The sequence below is a fragment of the Sinocyclocheilus grahami genome, unplaced genomic scaffold (genome assembly GCF_001515645.1).
Source record: "Sinocyclocheilus grahami isolate Dianchi unplaced genomic scaffold, SAMN03320097.WGS_v1.1 scaffold233.1, whole genome shotgun sequence".
NCBI classification, from domain to species: Eukaryota; Metazoa; Chordata; class Actinopteri; order Cypriniformes; family Cyprinidae; genus Sinocyclocheilus; species Sinocyclocheilus grahami.
Window position 1 is genome coordinate 3490854 of NW_015505412.1, and position 19775 is coordinate 3510628.

At 38.2% G+C, this 19775-nt stretch overlaps 1 protein-coding gene across 3 annotated transcripts in view; it reads right to left on the bottom strand.

Moving 5' to 3' along the window:
- Positions 1–437: 437 nt before the first annotated feature.
- exoc3l2b (exocyst complex component 3-like 2b) overlaps positions 438–19775 on the bottom strand; it is a 40929-nt gene continuing 21591 nt past the window's right edge. For 2 of the 3 annotated variants that reach the window (XM_016288657.1, XM_016288658.1), the window contains exons 4-13: positions 9951–10605; positions 8654–8768; positions 8106–8216; positions 7493–7593; positions 6759–6872; positions 6537–6672; positions 5960–6082; positions 4930–5085; positions 2415–2536; positions 438–1030 (exon numbers count right to left, since the gene is read on the bottom strand). In XM_016288657.1, the coding sequence (XP_016144143.1) occupies positions 751–1030; positions 2415–2536; positions 4930–5085; positions 5960–6082; positions 6537–6672; positions 6759–6872; positions 7493–7593; positions 8106–8216; positions 8654–8768; positions 9951–10605 (1913 nt within the window). In that variant the 3' untranslated portion in view covers positions 438–750. The remainder of the gene's footprint in view (positions 1031–2414; positions 2537–4929; positions 5086–5959; positions 6083–6536; positions 6673–6758; positions 6873–7492; positions 7594–8105; positions 8217–8653; positions 8769–9950; positions 10606–19775) is intronic. The other variant, XM_016288659.1, reaches the window with a different exon arrangement.

Consider the following 19775-nt stretch of genomic DNA (forward strand, 5'->3'; position numbering starts at 1 on the left):
ATGCGCACTCGGACCCCTGCAACTTAAGATCCTAAAAGACATTTTTTTAGGGATGGTTGCACTATATATTCATACAATAGCATACATCAATTCCAGAAATAAAATATATATAGTGGCCCCAAAGATTGTTTGGACATTTTTAGATTCACAGAATGTATGAGTTTCATTGTATCAGGAATGAAATGAGGCTAGACCTTTTCACAGAAGTATTTTTGACATTTTTGCAATGCCTTTTAAACAACTGGTCCTGAAACAATTTATTGAGATACATATGAACACTATGTATTCATATAGAATACACTATGAACATTTTACAACCACAAAATGCTATTGATCATTTAAAACTATACAAACTTTGTTTGTAAAATGTTTTTTCTTGAAAAGTGTGCTTTTACAATGTTTTTTTTAAATATAATAATTTCTATCATTTTCTATGGTTTGATATTTTGTTATTTAATGCAAAGACATTAATACATTTTTAAAAGTGCCCATATATTTTTGGTGCCACTGTATTTCACAAGCCTTTGCGATGTTAGTTGTGCAAAAACAGTTGTAGTGATGCCAACTGTAGTGTCATTTTCTCAGTTTTCTCAGAGATCCTGCAATCCTGATCATCTGTAAGATGTCCCTACTTGTCCTTATGATATGACAATGGCACATGCAAACATTTTAGAAACAAATGCTGTGCTGATGGACATTGCTCCGGTGCTCCATGAGTGCTGGGCGGCTCGAGCATCCATTTGAGATGGATTACAGCATGTCATCCTGGTTTTCCCTGGTTGGAGTCCTTCTGCGTCGGAACCGCATGCTGGAGAAGAGGGACGAGGCGGTGAGGGCGACGCGGCTCAGGCCTACATTTAGACAGTGCACTTCTGACGTCACTGGCACCTCAGCGAAGAGAGCCCTGTCACGGGACACCCGCATGACGCTGTCACTGTTCTCGATGTCCTTCACTATATTCAAGATCTCTTGCCTTTCTGTTTGTCGGGTCATCCCACGGATATTGAGTATGGCAGAAACATGCTTCCTCCTTCCAAATACAAGAAAGATTAATGTATGAGGCATATTGTCATATTAACAATAACTGTACAGTGCCATAATACATGGCTAAATAAGTTAAATATTGCATTCGTTAAACAGTAATATGGCTGCATGGTGAGTGGAATAGACTTTCATTAAGTGAATTTCTCTTTACATGCTTTGTTTGTCTTATTCAGGAAACAATTGTTTGTTTTCATAACTTGCAAAATTGAATATTTTTCTAAACTGAAAACTCTTCAAATACAAAGACAACAAAGGTTGTTTTAAAAGACTAGAGCTTGTTTTTGAAGTTTACTCTATAGATTTAGCAAACTGTAAAATTTATTTTAAAAAGAGAGAAAGATCAAAACTGATAAAAATGGCAGTAAAGACATTTATAATGTTTCCAATATGTTATAATAATTTCAAATATGTGGTGTTTTGTTTTAAATGACTGCTGAAAGTCCAGCTTTGTCATCAAGGAATAAATTAAATTTTAAAGTACATTAAAATAAAAAAGAAAACAGTTATTGTGATGTACTGTGCTGTATTCTTGATCAAGCCTTGGCAAGCATAAGAGACTTCTTCCAAAAACAGAAAAAAAATGTGCCAACCCCAAACTTTTAAATGGTAGTGTATTTATTTATTTTATTTTTCCTAATTTTTTCGCATTTCTTTTCCCAAATCCAAACTAAACTAAACAAGTAAATACAAATAAATAAACAAAAAAAAATATCTATAATATTCTATAATGTATATGTAAATGTATATGTAATGTATAATGTTTATCTGTATATAGCTGAAAAAACAGGGTGCAAAAAATCCTCATTTAACCTTCTCAGAGTTGGCTCCTGTTCATTCAAAGTTTCCCTAGATCATTCCCGAAGATATATACAGTAGATTGGAACGATTCCAAATGTTCATCATTTTAAAACCCAAAGGTGTTGCTAATGCTAAACAATGGAGCCTGCAGCACATCTAGGTCATGTATTTGAAGTTGCAGGCTTTTTTTAGCACACATTCCACAAAAGAGAGTTTCCTCTGGATTCTGCAGCCATATAGGGCTCTTGATTAGGCGACTGCCCTCTCTAGGTTAAACCATGGAGCTTTAGGTCAGGCCCTGGCAGGATGCCTGTGTTTTTGCTTTGTCTTTGTTAGGATCCAGAGCTGGACAACTGTACATCTTTCATGCGAATCTGGGATCACCAAACAGTCTCCCATAAAAATCAGGAAACCTCAAAGGTCTTGTTTGCTTTTACAAGCCCCTCGTTTGCTGTCAAACAGAATGAACATGTTTTGTCAGATGACCTGAGCTCTCTGCTTTTTGACCTCGATCATATCAGGGGCTACAAGGTGTCCCGGCCTAGCGGCACACCGCCCCTCGAAACACTCACCGTATGTCAGGGAATTCCCGTACGAGGACACCAACTTCCATTTGGATGGAGGGAGTGTCTTCCAAGAGAATGATCTCCGATAAGTGAGGAATAGCGCTGTCGAGCCATGAGGCGGAAGATTCCTGGACGGGGGAAAACAAAGATAACATCAGATCTGTCACTAGATACATCAAATCCTTTATATGCCGAGACCGATCAGCAACTGGAATTTGCAGATGAACGTTCAGATTAAACACAACTGCCTGGTACTAAAGACTTTTTCCAAAAGTACATTGTACAATGACTTCTGACAGACAGCCAAAGACCACAGGGCCCAAACGACTCCGGCATACAATTAGAAAAGGCTATTTTTACCCTTGTCTCTGGAAAAACAAAAACCTAGAGGATTAAGTATAGGAGCACATGTTGTTCCAATTGAGGGTAAATATCTGTATGCCCATTACACCAAGGCAGTTCTTCCTGACTCGCAGTTTGACCTTAAAGGCAAGTCACGATTTCAAAGGCCCGGGCCAAGACATTCTTCCATAAACAAAGGCATCCTGTTGTCCACCGAGGTGACAAACGGGGCGGACACTGCACAAGGGAAAGGAGCGTTTGGGTGGGTCATAGAGATGCTCTTTGGAGCCAAGGGCGTGTTTGGCCATCTGCCTCCATGCCCACTCCAGAAGTGCCCATTCTTCAGAATCTCTTTTGTTTGAAAGTTGTCGGCTGTAGATGGTTTTTGAGTGATTAAAAACAGGACATGACATTTTGGCAAGTGTGATGAATCTGGGAATAAGGATTTCATGGGAAAAATATATTTGCCAAACTAATAAAAATAAAATGAGGTTACACTTTATTTTACGGTGTCCCTTGTTACAGTGTAATTATACATTTAAGTGCTGATTAATATCAATTAACTACATTTACTTATTATATAGTTAGAGTTAGGATGAGGGTTTGGTTTAGGGTTAGTTGCATGTAAGTAGGCATAATTTATAGTTATTATTATAGTATACAAGTACATGTAACGTGTAACAAGGACACCATAAAATAAAGTGTTTCCTAAAATGATTCAGAAAACCAAAAAAAATCTAAAAAATGTCCAGTAATTTTCCATGTTACAGTAACATATGAGGTGGTCAATTTGTTTCATACGTATGGGATTAAATGGGAAATCATAATTACATAACAGCAGGAGAAAGAAATCTCTGCTTATCAAACTCAAATATTTTAAATTTGACCAGTATTAGCATATTTTATAATTATATCATAAGTAATATAATCTATCTTGCTGATAGCAGGGTTGTTATTGTTGTATATATGTGCATTCAAAATGCCATCAATAAAATGCACCTGTGTTCGTTGTCCATAACATACGCCTGCCCATACCATAACCCCACCGCCACCATGGGCCACTCGATCCACGACGCTGACATCAGCAAACCGCTCACCCACACGACGCCATACACGCTGTCTGCCATCTGCCCTGTACAGTGAAAACCGGGATTCATCCGTGAAGAGAACACCTCTCCAAAGTGCCAGACACCATCGAATGTGAGCATTTGCCCACTCAAGTCGCCCACTCAAGACAAACTGCAGTCCGGTCGAGACCCCGATGAGGACGACGAGCATGCAGATGAGCTTCCCTGAGACGGTTTCTGACAGTTTGTGCAGAAATTCTTTGGTTATGCAAACCGATTGTTGCAGCAGCTGTCCAGGTGGCTGGTCTCAGACGATCTTGGAGGTGAAGATGCTGGATGTGGAGGTCCTGGACTGGTGTGGTTACACGTGGTCTACGGTTTCTGACAGTTTGTGCAGAAATTCTTTTGTTATGGTCAACGGTTGTGAGGCCGTTTGGGTGTACTGCCAAATTCTCTGAAACGCCTTTGGAAACTGCTTATGGTAAAGAAATGAACATTAAATTCACGGGCAACAGCTCTGGTGGACATTCCTGCAGTCAGCATGCCAATTGCACGCTCCCTCAAAACTTGCGACATCTTGTGGCATTGTGCTGTGTGATAAAACTGCACATTTTGGAGTGGCCTTTTATTGTGGCCAGCCTAAGCAACACCTGTGCAATAATCATGCTGTCTAATCAGCATCTTGATATGCCACACCTGTGAGGTGGATGGATTGTCTCGGCAAAGGAGAAGTGCTCACTAACACAGATTTAGACAGATTTGTGAACAATATTTGAGAGAAATAGGCCTTTTGTGTACATAGAAAAAGTCTTAGATCTTTGAGTTCAGCTCATGAAAAATGGGGGCAAAAACAAAAGTGTTGCGTTTATATTTTTGTTCAGTGTATTAATAAAAATATAAAAACTAACTTTCTTTTAACAGAACAGGGGTGGGTTTCACAAAAGCAACTATTGTCACAAATTCCGTCGTGACCAATAGAGTTCAATGGAACGTGCAACCATAGTTACCTATCGATGCTTTTGGGAAATGCACCCCAGGTCAGCAGGAGATAACAGATAATCAGCAGGAAAAATGAAAACCTTTTACTTTGATCTTTCAGATACGTGACTCACCAGCTCTTTGAAGAGTGTTTTTAGGTGCTTTCCATCATCACGAAGGCGGCCAGCCATTCTCTTCCTCATTTTGAGTGATGTGCAGATGATTCTGCCCCTCATGATGGCCCGCACATATTCAGTCATCACACGCCGGTGCACCTCCACCACCAGGACCTAAGAGGACACAGTAAATAAGAGGCTTATCTCACATAAACCCCAACATGATTATATGTGACCCTGGACCACAAAACCAGTCTTAAGTGTAATTTTTTCTGAAATTGAGATTTATACATAATCTGAAAGCTGAATAAATAAGCTTTCCATTGATGTATGGTTTGTTAGGATAGGATACTATTTGGCCGAGATACAACATATCTCGTACAACATATTCCTGAAAATCTGGAATGTGAGGGTGCAAAAAAAATCTAAGTATTGAGAAAATCGCCTTTAAAGTTGTCCAAATGAAGTTCTTAGCAATGCATGTTACTAATCAAAAATTAAGTTTTGATATATTTACAGTAGGAAATTTACAAATATCTTCATGGAGCATGATCTTTACTTAATATCCTAATGATTTTTGGCATAAAATAAAAAGCTATAATTTTGACCCATACAACATATTTTTGGCTATTGCTACAAATATCTCCGTGCAACTTAAGACTGGTTTTGTGGTCCAGGGTCACATATACGAAACAGATCAATCTTATTTCACCCTGAAGGGGTTCATTTTGGGATGCTGACTCTACGTTATCCACCCTATTATACAACTAAATCGACAATTAGACACACAATTGATTTGGGTTTAAATTGTTTTATGTAAAAAGACAAGGTTGAGAGAGCTATATAGATTTTAGCAGTAATTGTACAAAAAATATTTGACCACAGAATTGTGATGAACCAATATGAATGTTAAAGAGCTGTGTAGATACAAGAATTAAAGAATCAAAACGTACTTGACAAAGCAGTAAAAATACACATTTTTAAGACTCATTTATGATAAATTTGCAGTTTGAGGGAGGAAATTGATGTTATTGACATCTTAGTTTACCTCATAAGGTGGATTGTCCATCCTGCGAAACTTCTTGAAGTGCTCTTTTATGAGCGCCTCGATTTGCTCAAAAGGTTCAGTGTTGCTCAGCCATTTTCGTTTAATCAGCTTATCAAAGAAGGGCTATGTGAAATCAGACAGAATTGTTTAGAAATTACATACACAGTACACACTAGAATGTACTATATTTGCCTTCACCAGGATGTGAGGGCTTTCATATTTAGAGACAAGAGAGTGCGGCTAACTTCCTGTTAGAGCCCCATCTTGGTAAAAAAGGATGTAGTGAAACTATGTGGCCCATGAGAGCTGGTAATGCCAATCTGTACAACAGACACTGAATACTGTTCGGCGTCAGGCCAAAAACATCTAATTCACTAGTGTTTTTCACATAGTGCTGCTATTTTAGTGTCTCAGTGCCAGAGTAGCTGTGCAAAACAACATCCTTGAGAACAGCCCATAGGGGAAATGCTGATAAGATATTCTTTATATTCTTGGACAGAGACGTATGACAAACATAAGAAAAATATGTGCGTGCATGTCTAGCGAGGAAGTGTGGGGTGATCTGTGGCAGCCTCACCCTGATATGTTCAAAAAGTCTGTCGTTCAGCACTCTCACACTCAAGTTGACTATCCTGTCCAGAGCTGTGTTAGCTCTACGAATCGAGTCCTCGCTGGTCGAGGCGTCACACTGGCCGCAACGCTCCACAAAGCTCCTAAACACAGCAATCTATATTACAAAAACTCTAAAATAAAAATAAATAAAAACATCCTATAAATAAAGGACTTTGAGGACGCCTACCTGAACGGTGGACAGCAGTTGACAAGAGCGATTGTTTTAGCGATGTAACCATCTTCATTTTCTCCACAGCTGTTTACGAGCATCTCATGGAACATCTCCACCTTTCGCTGAAAACTGCAGCAAAAACAAAACCTTTGAGGATGGCATGTAGATAGTCTGACACATTTCTATGGGAATTATCTAACTAAAGATATAAAATGCATTTATCTAATAAATAAGCAATTTCTAAGGCATTTAGGACATTAAAAAAGGGTTGGTCATTGATGGGATATAATTTGGGCACCTATCTTGGAACCCCATATAGGGTCCAAGATACAGTAAAACAGTAAGATTGTGAAATATTATTACAAATTAAAATCTATTTGATTACATTTTAAATTGTAATTAATTCCTGTGATGACAAAGCTGAATTTTCAGCATCATTACTCCAGTCTTCAGTGTCACATGATCCTTCAGAAATCATTCTAATATGCTGATTTGGTGCTCAAGAAACATTTTCTGTTATTATCAATGTTGAAAAATATTTGCTAAATATTTGCTAATAAATGCAAAAAAAATGTTTTGGATGAATACACAGTTCAATATGTATTTGAAATAGAAAATATTTTGTAACACTGTAAAAGTATTTAGTGTGACTTTTGATCAATTTAATGCATCCTTGCTGAATAAAAGTATTAATTTCTGACTCCAAACATTTGAACGGTAGTGTCACATTTCAAGTATCACTTTCCCACCTGTACAGGAAATCTGCCAGTCCGTTGAGACTGCACTGAGCAACCCGTGAGCCCAAATCTCTGTTTACAGCTGCAGATCTCTCAAGGTCTTCTTGTAGCCTCTATACTCAAAAATATAAGAAAACATGTTATTTTACAGCAAGTACACACCAATAAACACCAAGTGAATTAAAATCTGTTACAAAATTCCTTAATTTAGTCTTGAAATATCAGCAAACAAATAAAGTGACTATTTTCTGAAATATATTTGCTTAATTTCATTCATGACCACTAGGATGCAATACAGAGCCTGCAAAAACAATGTGTTGTAATGGAAACATGCTCACAATGGGAAATGTTTATTTATTTTAATTCCAGCTAGGAGACGATTTTCTCGTTACACAGAGGTGCACGGATGCCACTCGACATGTCTTACGTTTTGTTCTAACAACAGACCCAGTGTCTAAAACCTGCTGCAAATATTGCAGATGGCCAGGAACAGTGGGCCATTATGCACAAAATCAATACTGAGAAAATGGATTAAAGTAACATGTGATGTCACATGCTCTGACACCATATGTCTAGCACAATATCCTATTTTTATATAAATGAGCATAAATGGTCCTGCGCTGACCTGAATAACAGTGCGAGCCAGAGGTAACTGATACTCTTCGACATTCAGGGTGTCCAGCCATCTCTTTTCCTCCTCCTCCAAAACCTGAGACAGCTCATTGGTCACTTTCCCCTGGAAAACACAACATTTCAACACACTCTTTAAAAGCAGCCTTGCTGTGAGAGGGGATGGCCATACTGGCGCCTGTATTGGGTATGTACGAAATTATAGCATCCATAAGGAAACAATCACTCTATTAACACATCCATGACATAAAGTATTAGACTAATGTCACTATTTTCAGGATGGGCTAAAGGATTATTAAAAGGCCACACATTCACGTTGCTTAATGAGCGAAGGGGAAAATATGTTGTCAAAGTGACGCCTATTGTGTAGTGCTCATTGTCGACAGGAAAACCGTGCGTTGACCCCGAAATGCCGCACTCTAATTGACCGGCAGGTTGCAATGACCAGCCATCTCTTTGAGTGGCAGGATGTGCCGTTGTTCAATGTACACAGAAAATGCTACCAGATACTTGGGGATGAAGTTTGGGAATTTCAATTCTTACCCTGACTGAGTTGAGGCAGTCAAGCTCGAGTTTTTCCACCGTCTCCGCTGGCAGCAGTGGGCCGAGCTGTGAGAGGTTAATGGGTGTTGTTATGGTGACTGTTCCAAGGACATCTCTGCAGCAACAACAGGAAGAGCAAATCACAAACTGAGTCTGGACTTCACTCATAAGGAAACATTGAATTATGAAGGAACAGGAATGGGAAGGTACAAGAGTGGCTTTCACCTCTCATATCAACCAGAAGCTATTTATAACAATCTGTTTTAGGTTTGCTGTTGCTGTATGTGGCTTGACAACTGGATACAGCCAGTAATACTTAACAATATACAAACTACAAAACAGGCCATCGCTAATGTACATTGCCACCGGATTTTCTTTTTATATCGTTCAAAAGTTTGGGGTTGGAAAGATGTTTACAAAGGCTGCTTTTGATCAACAATACAATAAAACAGTAATATTGTGAAATATTATTACAATTTAAAATAACAGTTTTCTATTTTAAAATGTAATTTATTTCTGTGATGCAAAGCTGAATTTTTAGCATCATTACTCCAGTCTTCAGTGTCACATGATCATTTAGAAATCATTCTAATATACTGATTTGATGCTCAATAAACATTTCTTACTATTATCAATGTTGAAAACAGCTGCTTAATATTTTTGTGAAAACTGTAATACATTTCTCAGTTCAAAATAACATCATTTATTTGAAATATAACTCTTTTGGAACATTATAAATGCCTTTACTGTCACTTTTGATCAATTTAATGCATCCTTGCTGAATAAAGTATTAATTTCTTTCAAAAACAAAAAATGTCCCCAAACTTTTCCTCTAAACGGAAAAAAAAATTTGTCTGTCAAAATCTGTTCACTCATTCTTACTTCATTTCAACACGATGAAATATTCATCAAAATGAAATATTTTTCATGCTGTTTTTGTTCCCGTACAATAAACGTAAATAGGGATTGGGCCTATCAAACGTGACAAAAACACCATAAAAGTAATCCATATTATTAAAAATGCTAAATTCAATGTCGCCTGAAGTCATATCAAAGGTTTATATGAAGAACAACCTGAAATTAGAGTTGCCAATCACAAATATTCAGTCCTCAAATTTCATTTGCACACATACAAATTCAAATTTGCTGTTTTACTCAGAAGAAACACTACCAATGTGTCAGACCTGACACATAACATTTGAATATGGCTTCAGAAAACTTAATAAGGACCACTTTTAAAGTACGATTTAGGAAATTGTTTTGAGTGAACGATCCTAGTCAAACTGCTGGTGTTTACCTATTGTAAATGTTGTAGAGCCAGTCTAGTAAAGAGTATATGTCAGTGATTTGCAGATCTCCATTAGTGATAGCTTGGAGACAACGGGTAACAGCCTGATGGTAGCTCTGTGTGTACACTTGGAAGGAGTCATATTCCACAGGATATACAGACACCACATTACGCCGAGCTGCTCCGAGGTCCTCCACCATACGCACTCTTAGCTTATCCAGATAGGCTGCGAGCTCGCCTTCCCGTGCTTCTTCATGCTGGGGTAGGTTTGCATCAGCCAACTCGACTACCGCCTCCCTCCAGCGTTTCTTTAACTCCCTCGGCCGTGGGCCTCCTGGAGCGGCTCCTTCACTCTGAGCCCAGTCCCGATCGGCTTGCTCCTCCTGCTGAAGCACCTGCACCACCAGGCCCAGGTTGGGCCCGGCGGTGGGGCAACGCAGAGATTCCCTCACCACGTCCCACAACACTTTCTGCAGGGCCTCGTACAGCAGCTCCACATCTTTGGCTTTGCGCCGACTGCTGTCTTTACTGCTGGGGCTGCTAAAATCCTCAGTGCCCCCTGCCGTCGGGGATTCGGCCTCCCTACACTCCTGCTCCAGCTCCAGAATGTGAGTGTCAGCCAAAAACAAATCTCTTTTTGTCACCAACTGCAGGATCTCCAATACTGACAAAACATAGAAAAAGAGGTTATCCATTAGTCACACAGCAGAGACTGAATACTGCATTCTTTCATTGTTTAGTCACCCTCATGTATTTACAAACCGTATGCTGACATATTTTCCATGGAACTTAAAAAAAAAACTATTTGTAAAGTATCTTCATCTTCATTTGAAATCAGTAAGGAATAAAGAAAAACACAAAGGTTGTATTATATTACACTGAACAAAATTATAAATGCAACACTTTTGTTTTTGCCCCCATTTTTCATGAGCTGAACTCAAAGAGCTAAGACTTTTTCTATGTACACAAAAGGTCTATTTCTCTCAAATATTGTTCACAAATCTGTCTAAATCTGTGTTAGTGAGCACTTCTTCTTTGCCGAGATAATCCATCCACCTCACAGGTGTGGCATATCAAGATGCTGATTAGACAGCATGATTATTGCACAGGTGTGCCTTAGGCTGGCCACAATAAAAGGCCACTCAAAAATGTGCAGTTTTACTGTACTGGGGGGTCCGAAAAACAGTCAGTATCTGGTGTGACCACCATTTGCCTCACGCAGTGCAACACATCTCCTTTGCATAGAGTTGATCAGGTTGTTGATTGTGGCCTGTGGAATGTTGGTCCACTCCTCTTCAATGGCTGTGCGAAGTTGCTGGATATTGGCAGGAACTGGAACACGCTGTCGTATACGCCGATCCAGAGCATCCCAAACATGCTCAATGGGTGACACGTCCGGTGAGTATGCTGGCCATGCAAGAACTGGGATGTTTTCAGCTTCCAGGAATTCAACCTCCCTCCCATTCCAGGGCCGTGCATTATCATGCTGCAACATGAGGTGATGGTCGTGGATGAATGGCACAACAATGGGCCTCAGGATCTCGTCACGGTATCTCTGTGCATTCAAAATGCCATCAATAAAATGCACCTGTGTTCGTTGTCCATAACATACGCCTGCCCATAACATAACCCCATCGCCACCATGCGCCACTCGATCCACAACGTTGACATCAGCAAACCGCTCACCCACACGACGCCATACACGCTGTCTGCCATCTGCCCTGTAGAGTGAAAACCGGGATTCATCCGTGAAGAGAACACCTCGCCAAAGTGCCAGACGCCTTCGAATGTGAGCATTTGCCCACTCAAGTCGGTTACGACGACCTGCAGTCAGGTCGAGACCCCGATGAGGACAACGAGCATGCAGTTGAGCTTCCCTGAGATGGTTTCTGACAGTTTGTGCAGAAATTCTTTGGTTATGCAACCGATTGTTGCAGCAGCTGTCCGGTTGGCTGGTTTCAGACGATCTTGCAGGTGAAGATACTGGATGTGGAAGTCTTGGGCTGGTGTGGTTACACGTGGTCTACGGCCGGTTGGATGTACTGCCAAATTCTCTGAAACGCCTTTGGGGACGGCTTGTGGTAGAGAAATGAACGTTCAATTCACGGGCAACAGCTCTGGTGGACATTCCTGCAGTCAGCATGCCAATTGCACGCTCCCTCAAAAATCATTTATTTGAAATAAAACTCCCTCAAAAATCTTGTGGCATTGTGCTGTTTGATAAAACTGCACATTTTAGAGTGGCCTTTTATTGTGGCCAGCCTAAGGCACACCTGTGCAATAATCATGCTGTCTAATCAGCATCTTGATATGCCACACCTGTGAGGTGGATGGATTATCTCGGCAAAGGAGAAGTGCTCACTAACACAGATTTAGACAGATTTGTGAACAATATTTGAGAGAAATAGGCCTTTTGTGTACATAGAAAAAGTCTTAGATCTTTGAGTTCAGCTCATGACAAATGGGGGCAAAAACAAAAGTGTTGCGTTTATAATTTTGTTCAGTGTATATTATATCATATCATATCATATTATAAATAATTCTATAAATATTATCAATTCAAAGCATTACAGTAAATCATTTGGGCCTATTTAGATTTTTTTTCATTGTCTTTTTTCCTTATCACATGTTTTAGCAATCATCATAAACTAGATGTCATTTGGAAGCTTAGAAACTTAAGATTCATCCTTTGAAAACCACTGGATATTGCCTTACCATGGAAATTGTACTTTAAAATCTTTTGGCAGTCTCGTCCCCCTTAGTGGGTGGTGTTAAGTGTCATATTACAAAATGTATTACAGTATTTTATAGAATCTTGACAAAATACATATTTGTGGAAAGGTCTGAGTCTCAAGATTCCATATTTGGTGGTTATTTTGTGCTAGAAGTAATACTGAGCAATGTATACATTTGTGACAGAAAAGTGCACAAAAAATTCAAAGTTCGGGTGTCACCCGGTGACTTTTTTTGGTATAATGCCTTAAATAAAATCTCACAGGGACCTCTTTTTTTTAAATATCAACTTCAATTTTGGAACAAAAATTATTTAGACAAAAGGCTTTAATTTTGTAGCAATTTTGGATTAAGACATATTTTGTCAAATTTTATTTTATATAAAATAAGAAAAATAGTACAGTGCATTTTCTTTACAGTAAATTTGAATTTCTATAGCTTTTTCATACTTTCATTTTTCGAAATTATTCAATTTCTGCAATAATCTGCTGATTGTCTTCTTTAAAAAAGAGAACAACCTTAGGTCTGTCCAAAGTGTTACAATTTAAGTTTGGATAATGCACTTTCACATCTATGTTCAAAAATGGGGGGTGACAATTAAGGGGTTATATTTTTAATCACAATTAAAGCACAAAATTCATGATCATGACAGGCCTAGCCATAGGACATTTGAGAGCCGCAGCGAAGATGAAAATAACAACAATTCCTTTAAACTCTGTAGCGTCATCTTTATGTTACTAATACACCTGAAATTAACAAATTCCAAACTTAAAGCTCCTACTTTTATGAATCTGGGATTGCTGGGATTGCTGTATACCATGCTCAAATCAGCAATGATCATTTTTGTTGAATAGAAATTAAAAGAGCAAAAACTTTTGTCTGAAATCGCACTTTATGATTCAATATATATATATTAATTAGTTATTTAAAGCCTCAGCAAACTACCATTAAAATGAGGCAAAACAAAATGGCTGGTCATTATACAAATATTTTTCATTATTCAGTAAACCTGGACCTTGAAACTTGGACAATGGGGAGCTGAGAACCACTGTTCTTAGCATGGGAGAAGATGGATGAATATGGGAACATTATTTTGGCCATTCAATAAAGTTCTTCAGAATTCCCCCATTAGTAGATTTCATGCCATTAAACCTAAAACATAAATGCAATATATCTTCCAGATGATCAAAAGGACTGCCAATGCACTCTGCTGGCTATAGTTTATAATGATCTCACTTTTGTTTCTTACATGTAGCAGCACTTTTTGACATTCCAAAGAAATCTTTGATGAAGCAGACAGGCCCTCATTGAGGTCAGCACTCACACCCATCCTTCATTATTTCCATTACTTTCCTTTGGGATGAACACATTTACTTGGGCTAACAAATTGATCTGATTACTGGTGATAGATTTTTACAAACTTCAAGTATGGAAAAGAAAGTCAAGAGGTCTACAAGTTCACATACTGAAAAGACTAGCAGAGCTGGTCACCAGTATGTTGTGTTATGGATACAGGTGCCCAGCATGTAATGTCCCCAAGAGGGTTCTTACTAGCTTAATCAGTAAAAATATATTTATATATCATTCACATTACATATTAACACAGTGTATATTATATACTGTATATATATATATATATATATACTGATGACATATTTGATCAAAAACACAGTAAAAACAGCAATGTTGTGAAAGATGTCATTTGTTCTTGTGATGGCAAAGCTGAATTTTTAGCATCATAACTCCAGTCTTCAGTGTCACATGATCCTTCAGAAATCCCTCTAATATGCTGATTTGGTGCTCAAGAAACTTTTCTTATTTATTTTTTTTCAACATTGAAAACAGATTTTGCTGCTTAATATTTTGTGTAAAACATGATAAGAATACAATTTAAATAAATTATTTAATTAATACTTTTATTCATTAAATGAATCAGAAGTGACAGTAAAGACATTTAGTGCTATATAGTGCTATAAAAAAATCTATTTCAAATAAATGCTGTTCAGTGAACTTTTTTTCAACAAATAATCCTGAAAAAATGTGTCATGGTTTCCACAAAAATATTAGGCAGCAAAAAATGTCAACATTGACAATTGAGCACCAAATCAGCATATGAGAATGATTTCTGAGGGATCATGTGACACTGAAGACTGCTGCTGAAAATTCAACTTAGCCGTCTTAGCCATAATTAATGTGGATAAATTACATTTTAAAATGTATTCAAATAGAAAACAGCTGTTCATAAATTGTAATAATATTTCACAATATTTTACTGCCCAACCCCCCCAAAATAAATGCAGCCTTGGTGAGCATAAGGGACTTCTTTCATTTAAATCTCTTAATTAATCCAAACTTTTGGCCTAATGTATATATTTTTAATAAATGATATATATGTAATGTGTAGCATTACACACACGCGCACACACTTCTACTCTTCTATTAATTTCTTCTGTTAAGCTTTCTTTCTGACCATTTTCAAGATGCATCTGTCACAAATCAGCTGTGCAAATAATTGTCCCTGCTGTTGAATTCCTCCTCAGAACACTGAATGGACGGTAAGGGGCTCTTTGTGGTGCTGAGTTGCCCATTTATTTCCTGTGACTTCCTGACCTTTTCTTAGAGGGAAGGATGCAGGGGTGTTGGTTGGTGCCTGACTCATCTGTCCCTATCCCTATCGAGGATGGACTGTCCTGTAATGCCACGAAAGACCCCACACCCTTCTCAAGCGTCTCGCATAATAACAGCCCGAGTGTGCCAGTCCATCGGAAGGAGATCTAAATATAAAATACAATAACGCCAGGGTTATCACTAACACAGACGAGGGACAAGGTGGAAAAATCCCTGTTAAAACTTAGAGTCACTTCCTCTGCAACTCATCCATGTGAAAAGTCCTCCACCCAAGGACAGCATGTCACTGTATCATCTCAATGACTTTGAGACCGGACTGCTGATGTTCATACCTGGAGGAAGAAAAGGTTGACCCTGTAACCTTCAGTCTGAGAGGGAGAGTTTAAGAACTGGCTTCCTTTTAACTGATAAAAGAGAATATTAATAAAAGTGGCCATGCCCCAGAGGAAGTTGAATAGAAATTGGAATAACAGGAATTGGAATTTACTGTATTGTAATTCAAAGAAATTTCAACAGGTAATGGCATTCCGGGTAATGAACTGTTTGTCTACCCTTGTACATGAATCTATCTGTTGTACGGCTCATAAAACCTTCAAATTTTAAGACTTTTTCAAACTTTTTAACTGTCAAACCAGGTTGTGTGTGTTATATAATATTCCACAAAAATATTAGGCAGCAAAAAATGTCAACATTGACAATTGAGCACCAAATCAGCATATGAGAATGATTTCTGAGGGATCATGTGACACTGAAGACTGCTGCTGAAAATTCAACTTAGCCGTCACATGGATAAATTACATTTTAAAATGTATTCAAATAGAAAACAGCTGTTCATAAATTGTAATAATATTTCACAATATTTTACTGCCCAACCCCCCCAAAATAAATGCAGCCTTGGTGAGCATAAGGGACTTCTTTCATTTAAATCTCTTAATTATTCCAAACTTTTGGCCTAATGTATATATTTTTAATAAATGATATATATGTAATGTGTAGCATTACACACACGCGCACACACTTCTACTCTTCTATTAATTTCTTCTGTTAAGCTTTCTTTCTGACCATTTTCAAGATGCATCTGTCACAAATCAGCTGTGCAAATAATTGTCCCTGCTGTTGAATTCCTCCTCAGAACACTGAATGGACGGTAAGGGGCTCTTTGCGGTGCTGAGTTGCCCATTTATTTCCTGTGACTTCCTGACCTTTTCTTAGAGGGAAGGATGCAGGGGTGTTGGTTGGTGCCTGACTCATCTGTCCCTATCCCTATCGAGGATGGACTGTCCTATAATGCCACGAAAGACCCCACACCCTTCTCAAGCGTCTCGCATAATAACAGCCCGAGTGTGCCAGTCCATCGGAAGGAGATCTAAATATAAAATACAATAACGCCAGGGTTATCACTAACACAGACGAGGGACAAGGTGGAAAAATCCCTGTTAAAACTTAGAGTCACTTCCTCTGCAACTCATCCATGTGAAAAGTCCTCCACCCAAGGACAGCATGTCACTGTATCATCTCAATGACTTTGAGACCGGACTGCTGATGTTCATACCTGGAGGAAGAAAAGGTTGACCCTGTAACCTTCAGTCTGAGAGGGAGAGTTTAAGAACTGGCTTCCTTTTAACTGATAAAAGAGAATATTAATAAAAGTGGCCATGCCCCAGAGGAAGTTGAATAGAAATTGGAATAACAGGAATTGGAATTTACTGTATTGTAATTCAAAGAAATTTCAACAGGTAATGGCATTCCGGGTAATGAACTGTTTGTCTACCCTTGTACATGAATCTATCTGTTGTACGGCTCATAAAACCTTCAAATTTTAAGACTTTTTCAAACTTTTTAACTGTCAAACCAGGTTGTGTGTGTTATATAATATATACTTATAAATACTTGCATATTGTAACTTACATACCGGAGTCAGTATGATTTGTTTTAAAGAAATTAATGCTTTTATTCAGCAAGGGCACATTAAATTGATCAAAATCTTCAGCATAAACTTCTATAATGTTACAAAAATGTCTCACTTTCAAATAAAAGCTGTTCTTTTGAACTTTCAAGTCATCAAAGAATGTATCAAAAATGTATCATGGTTTTCAAAAAATATGAAGCAGCACAACTATTTGCAACATTGATATTAATGTTGTTGATTGTTTACTGACTATCTCAGCATCATTACAGGTACCCAATGGTGGTTGTCATTAAGAAACACTGAATTATTTTGCTGTTACAATGAAATGTCAATACCAATTTACCAGAAATGAAAATACAAAAAATTACATCATGAAAATGCAGAGAGTACATTTTTAAATCCATAATCATATAATGGTCTACACATATAGGGAATAGGTAATCTCCTGTATAAATGTTTCTTGAGTAGAAAATCAGGATATTAGAATGATTTCTGAAGGATAATGTGACACTGAAGTCTAGAGTAATGATGCTGAAAATTTCAGCTTTGCTGTCACAGGAATTGATTACATTTTAAGATATATTAAATTAGAAAAAGTTATTTTAAATTGTAATAAAATGTAACAATATTACTGTTTTAATTGTATTTTTATCAAACAAATGCAGCCTTGGTGAGCATAAGAGACTTCTTTCAAAAACATGAATTGTGTAGAATGACAGACATTAATATTGGAAAAGCAATGATCCAGAAGTTGAAATCCATGTAGTTTAAATGGTTTTATCCCACAGTCATTAAAATGCAGAGCGCTGCCAGTAACTGCGCTGAGCTGTGCAGAGGACAACACTAGCTCTTTGTTTCCACAGAGTCTCACGCACTAAATTCATGGTGTGGAGCATACTTCACTTAAGCATGGACATGTCACCACCCTTCCTTAATGAAAACCACAGGGATTGAAGTGTTGCCTTTTAAGGGCACATATGGCACATATGCTACACATATACCCCCACCACAACTTCCAAGAGGACATACCACTGTTTGCTTTTGGATGAGGATTTAAAAGGGTGGGGACTGACAACCAACTCGACTGAAAAGATCTGACTAAGCAAGATATCCTCTAACATAGCTCCAACACACCTGCACAACCAATACCTCTCAGCAGGACCAATCAGCCGTTACAAGGAAAAGATTAGCCTTGATTCTAGGAATGTAATTGAATACAATCTGTTCTTTGTCGTGCCACAGGTTCGGGACCATTTTCCATTAACCCTCTGTGTTTCAAAGTTAAAACCCTCCTGTCAAGCCGGAGCACTAGAAACCGAAGAACTTGAGGAATAGCAGCCCACAGAAACTCATTTATTCATTTCCCCTATTTAATGCACAGCATGTGCAGAGTAGACATATTTTCCCCAGAAGTGAAATATTTAATAAATGGAGGACGGTTGTATTTCCTGCCTCTGCCTTAGCGGCGCAGATGGGTCGAGCAATACTGAGCCCATCCTGAAGGAATTGCACATGCTAAAATTTTGTTTCAACGTCCAGGCCCAGTGAGATGAAATGGCTTCCAAGTGGCAACTGGCCTCGCCTGCCACTGGAGACCTTTAGGTCAGAATGCAAAGTGAATACATGATCCTTCTCAGGACAGATCGGTTCTACTCCCTTCTTAATTTATTTGGACATGGCCAGCATCAACAGAGCAAACCTAAATGGGACCATTTGGAAAATGCAAACTCCACCTTACTCTAAGTGCTTCCCTGCCCTCACTTAATGTTGGTTTATTTGAGATGCATTAACAAATCCTCCTGCCAAATGTTGGACAATAGCTGGATAAGGTGGAAGTGTTGGCTATTCCTTTCACGAGTGACTGCCAATTGGCATGCAGGAATATTTGCTTTCATAAATGGGAATGCATTGACTGCAAACATTCCACTCAGATACTGATTCCATGGTGGCCATGCCAGAATGGTTCTCAGCTGTAGTTATGGCTTATGGTTGGAGGTTGCGGGTTGTAATTTGGCGAGGTCTGGAAATCATTCACTAGGATGAGGGGTAAACGCCCTTCTATATGGTTTCTTTATCAATTCAGTCAGATGTCATGTTACCCTCTGCCAATCCCAAAGACAATTAAATGCTTTCAGTCTTGATAGATACCAGCAACTCTGAGTGATTTCTCTGAACTCACAACAAAGCAATGAGTTTTAGTTGCAACATGCTTCGTGTTCCAAGAACAGTTTTTTTTTCATATTGTTGCAACATCATCGAAAGGACAGTTCTGTTGTTAAAGAAAAATGACTAGATTTACCACCCTTGGTGGAACTGTATATACTGTATACTATGCTTACTGTATACTGTATACAGTGGGGCCTAAAGGGGTGCGACTACTAGTGAAAATGCTTCTATTTTGCATTTTTCTGATTTAACACAATTTTATTTCCATCACAAATTATATAGCCAGCAAAACAATATGAATGAAATTTAGACTTTAGATCTCAGAATTAAATTGTTACATTTCTTAATTTTAATATGTGGTTCTCCTTTTATTATGCATTTAGAGCAATATATATATA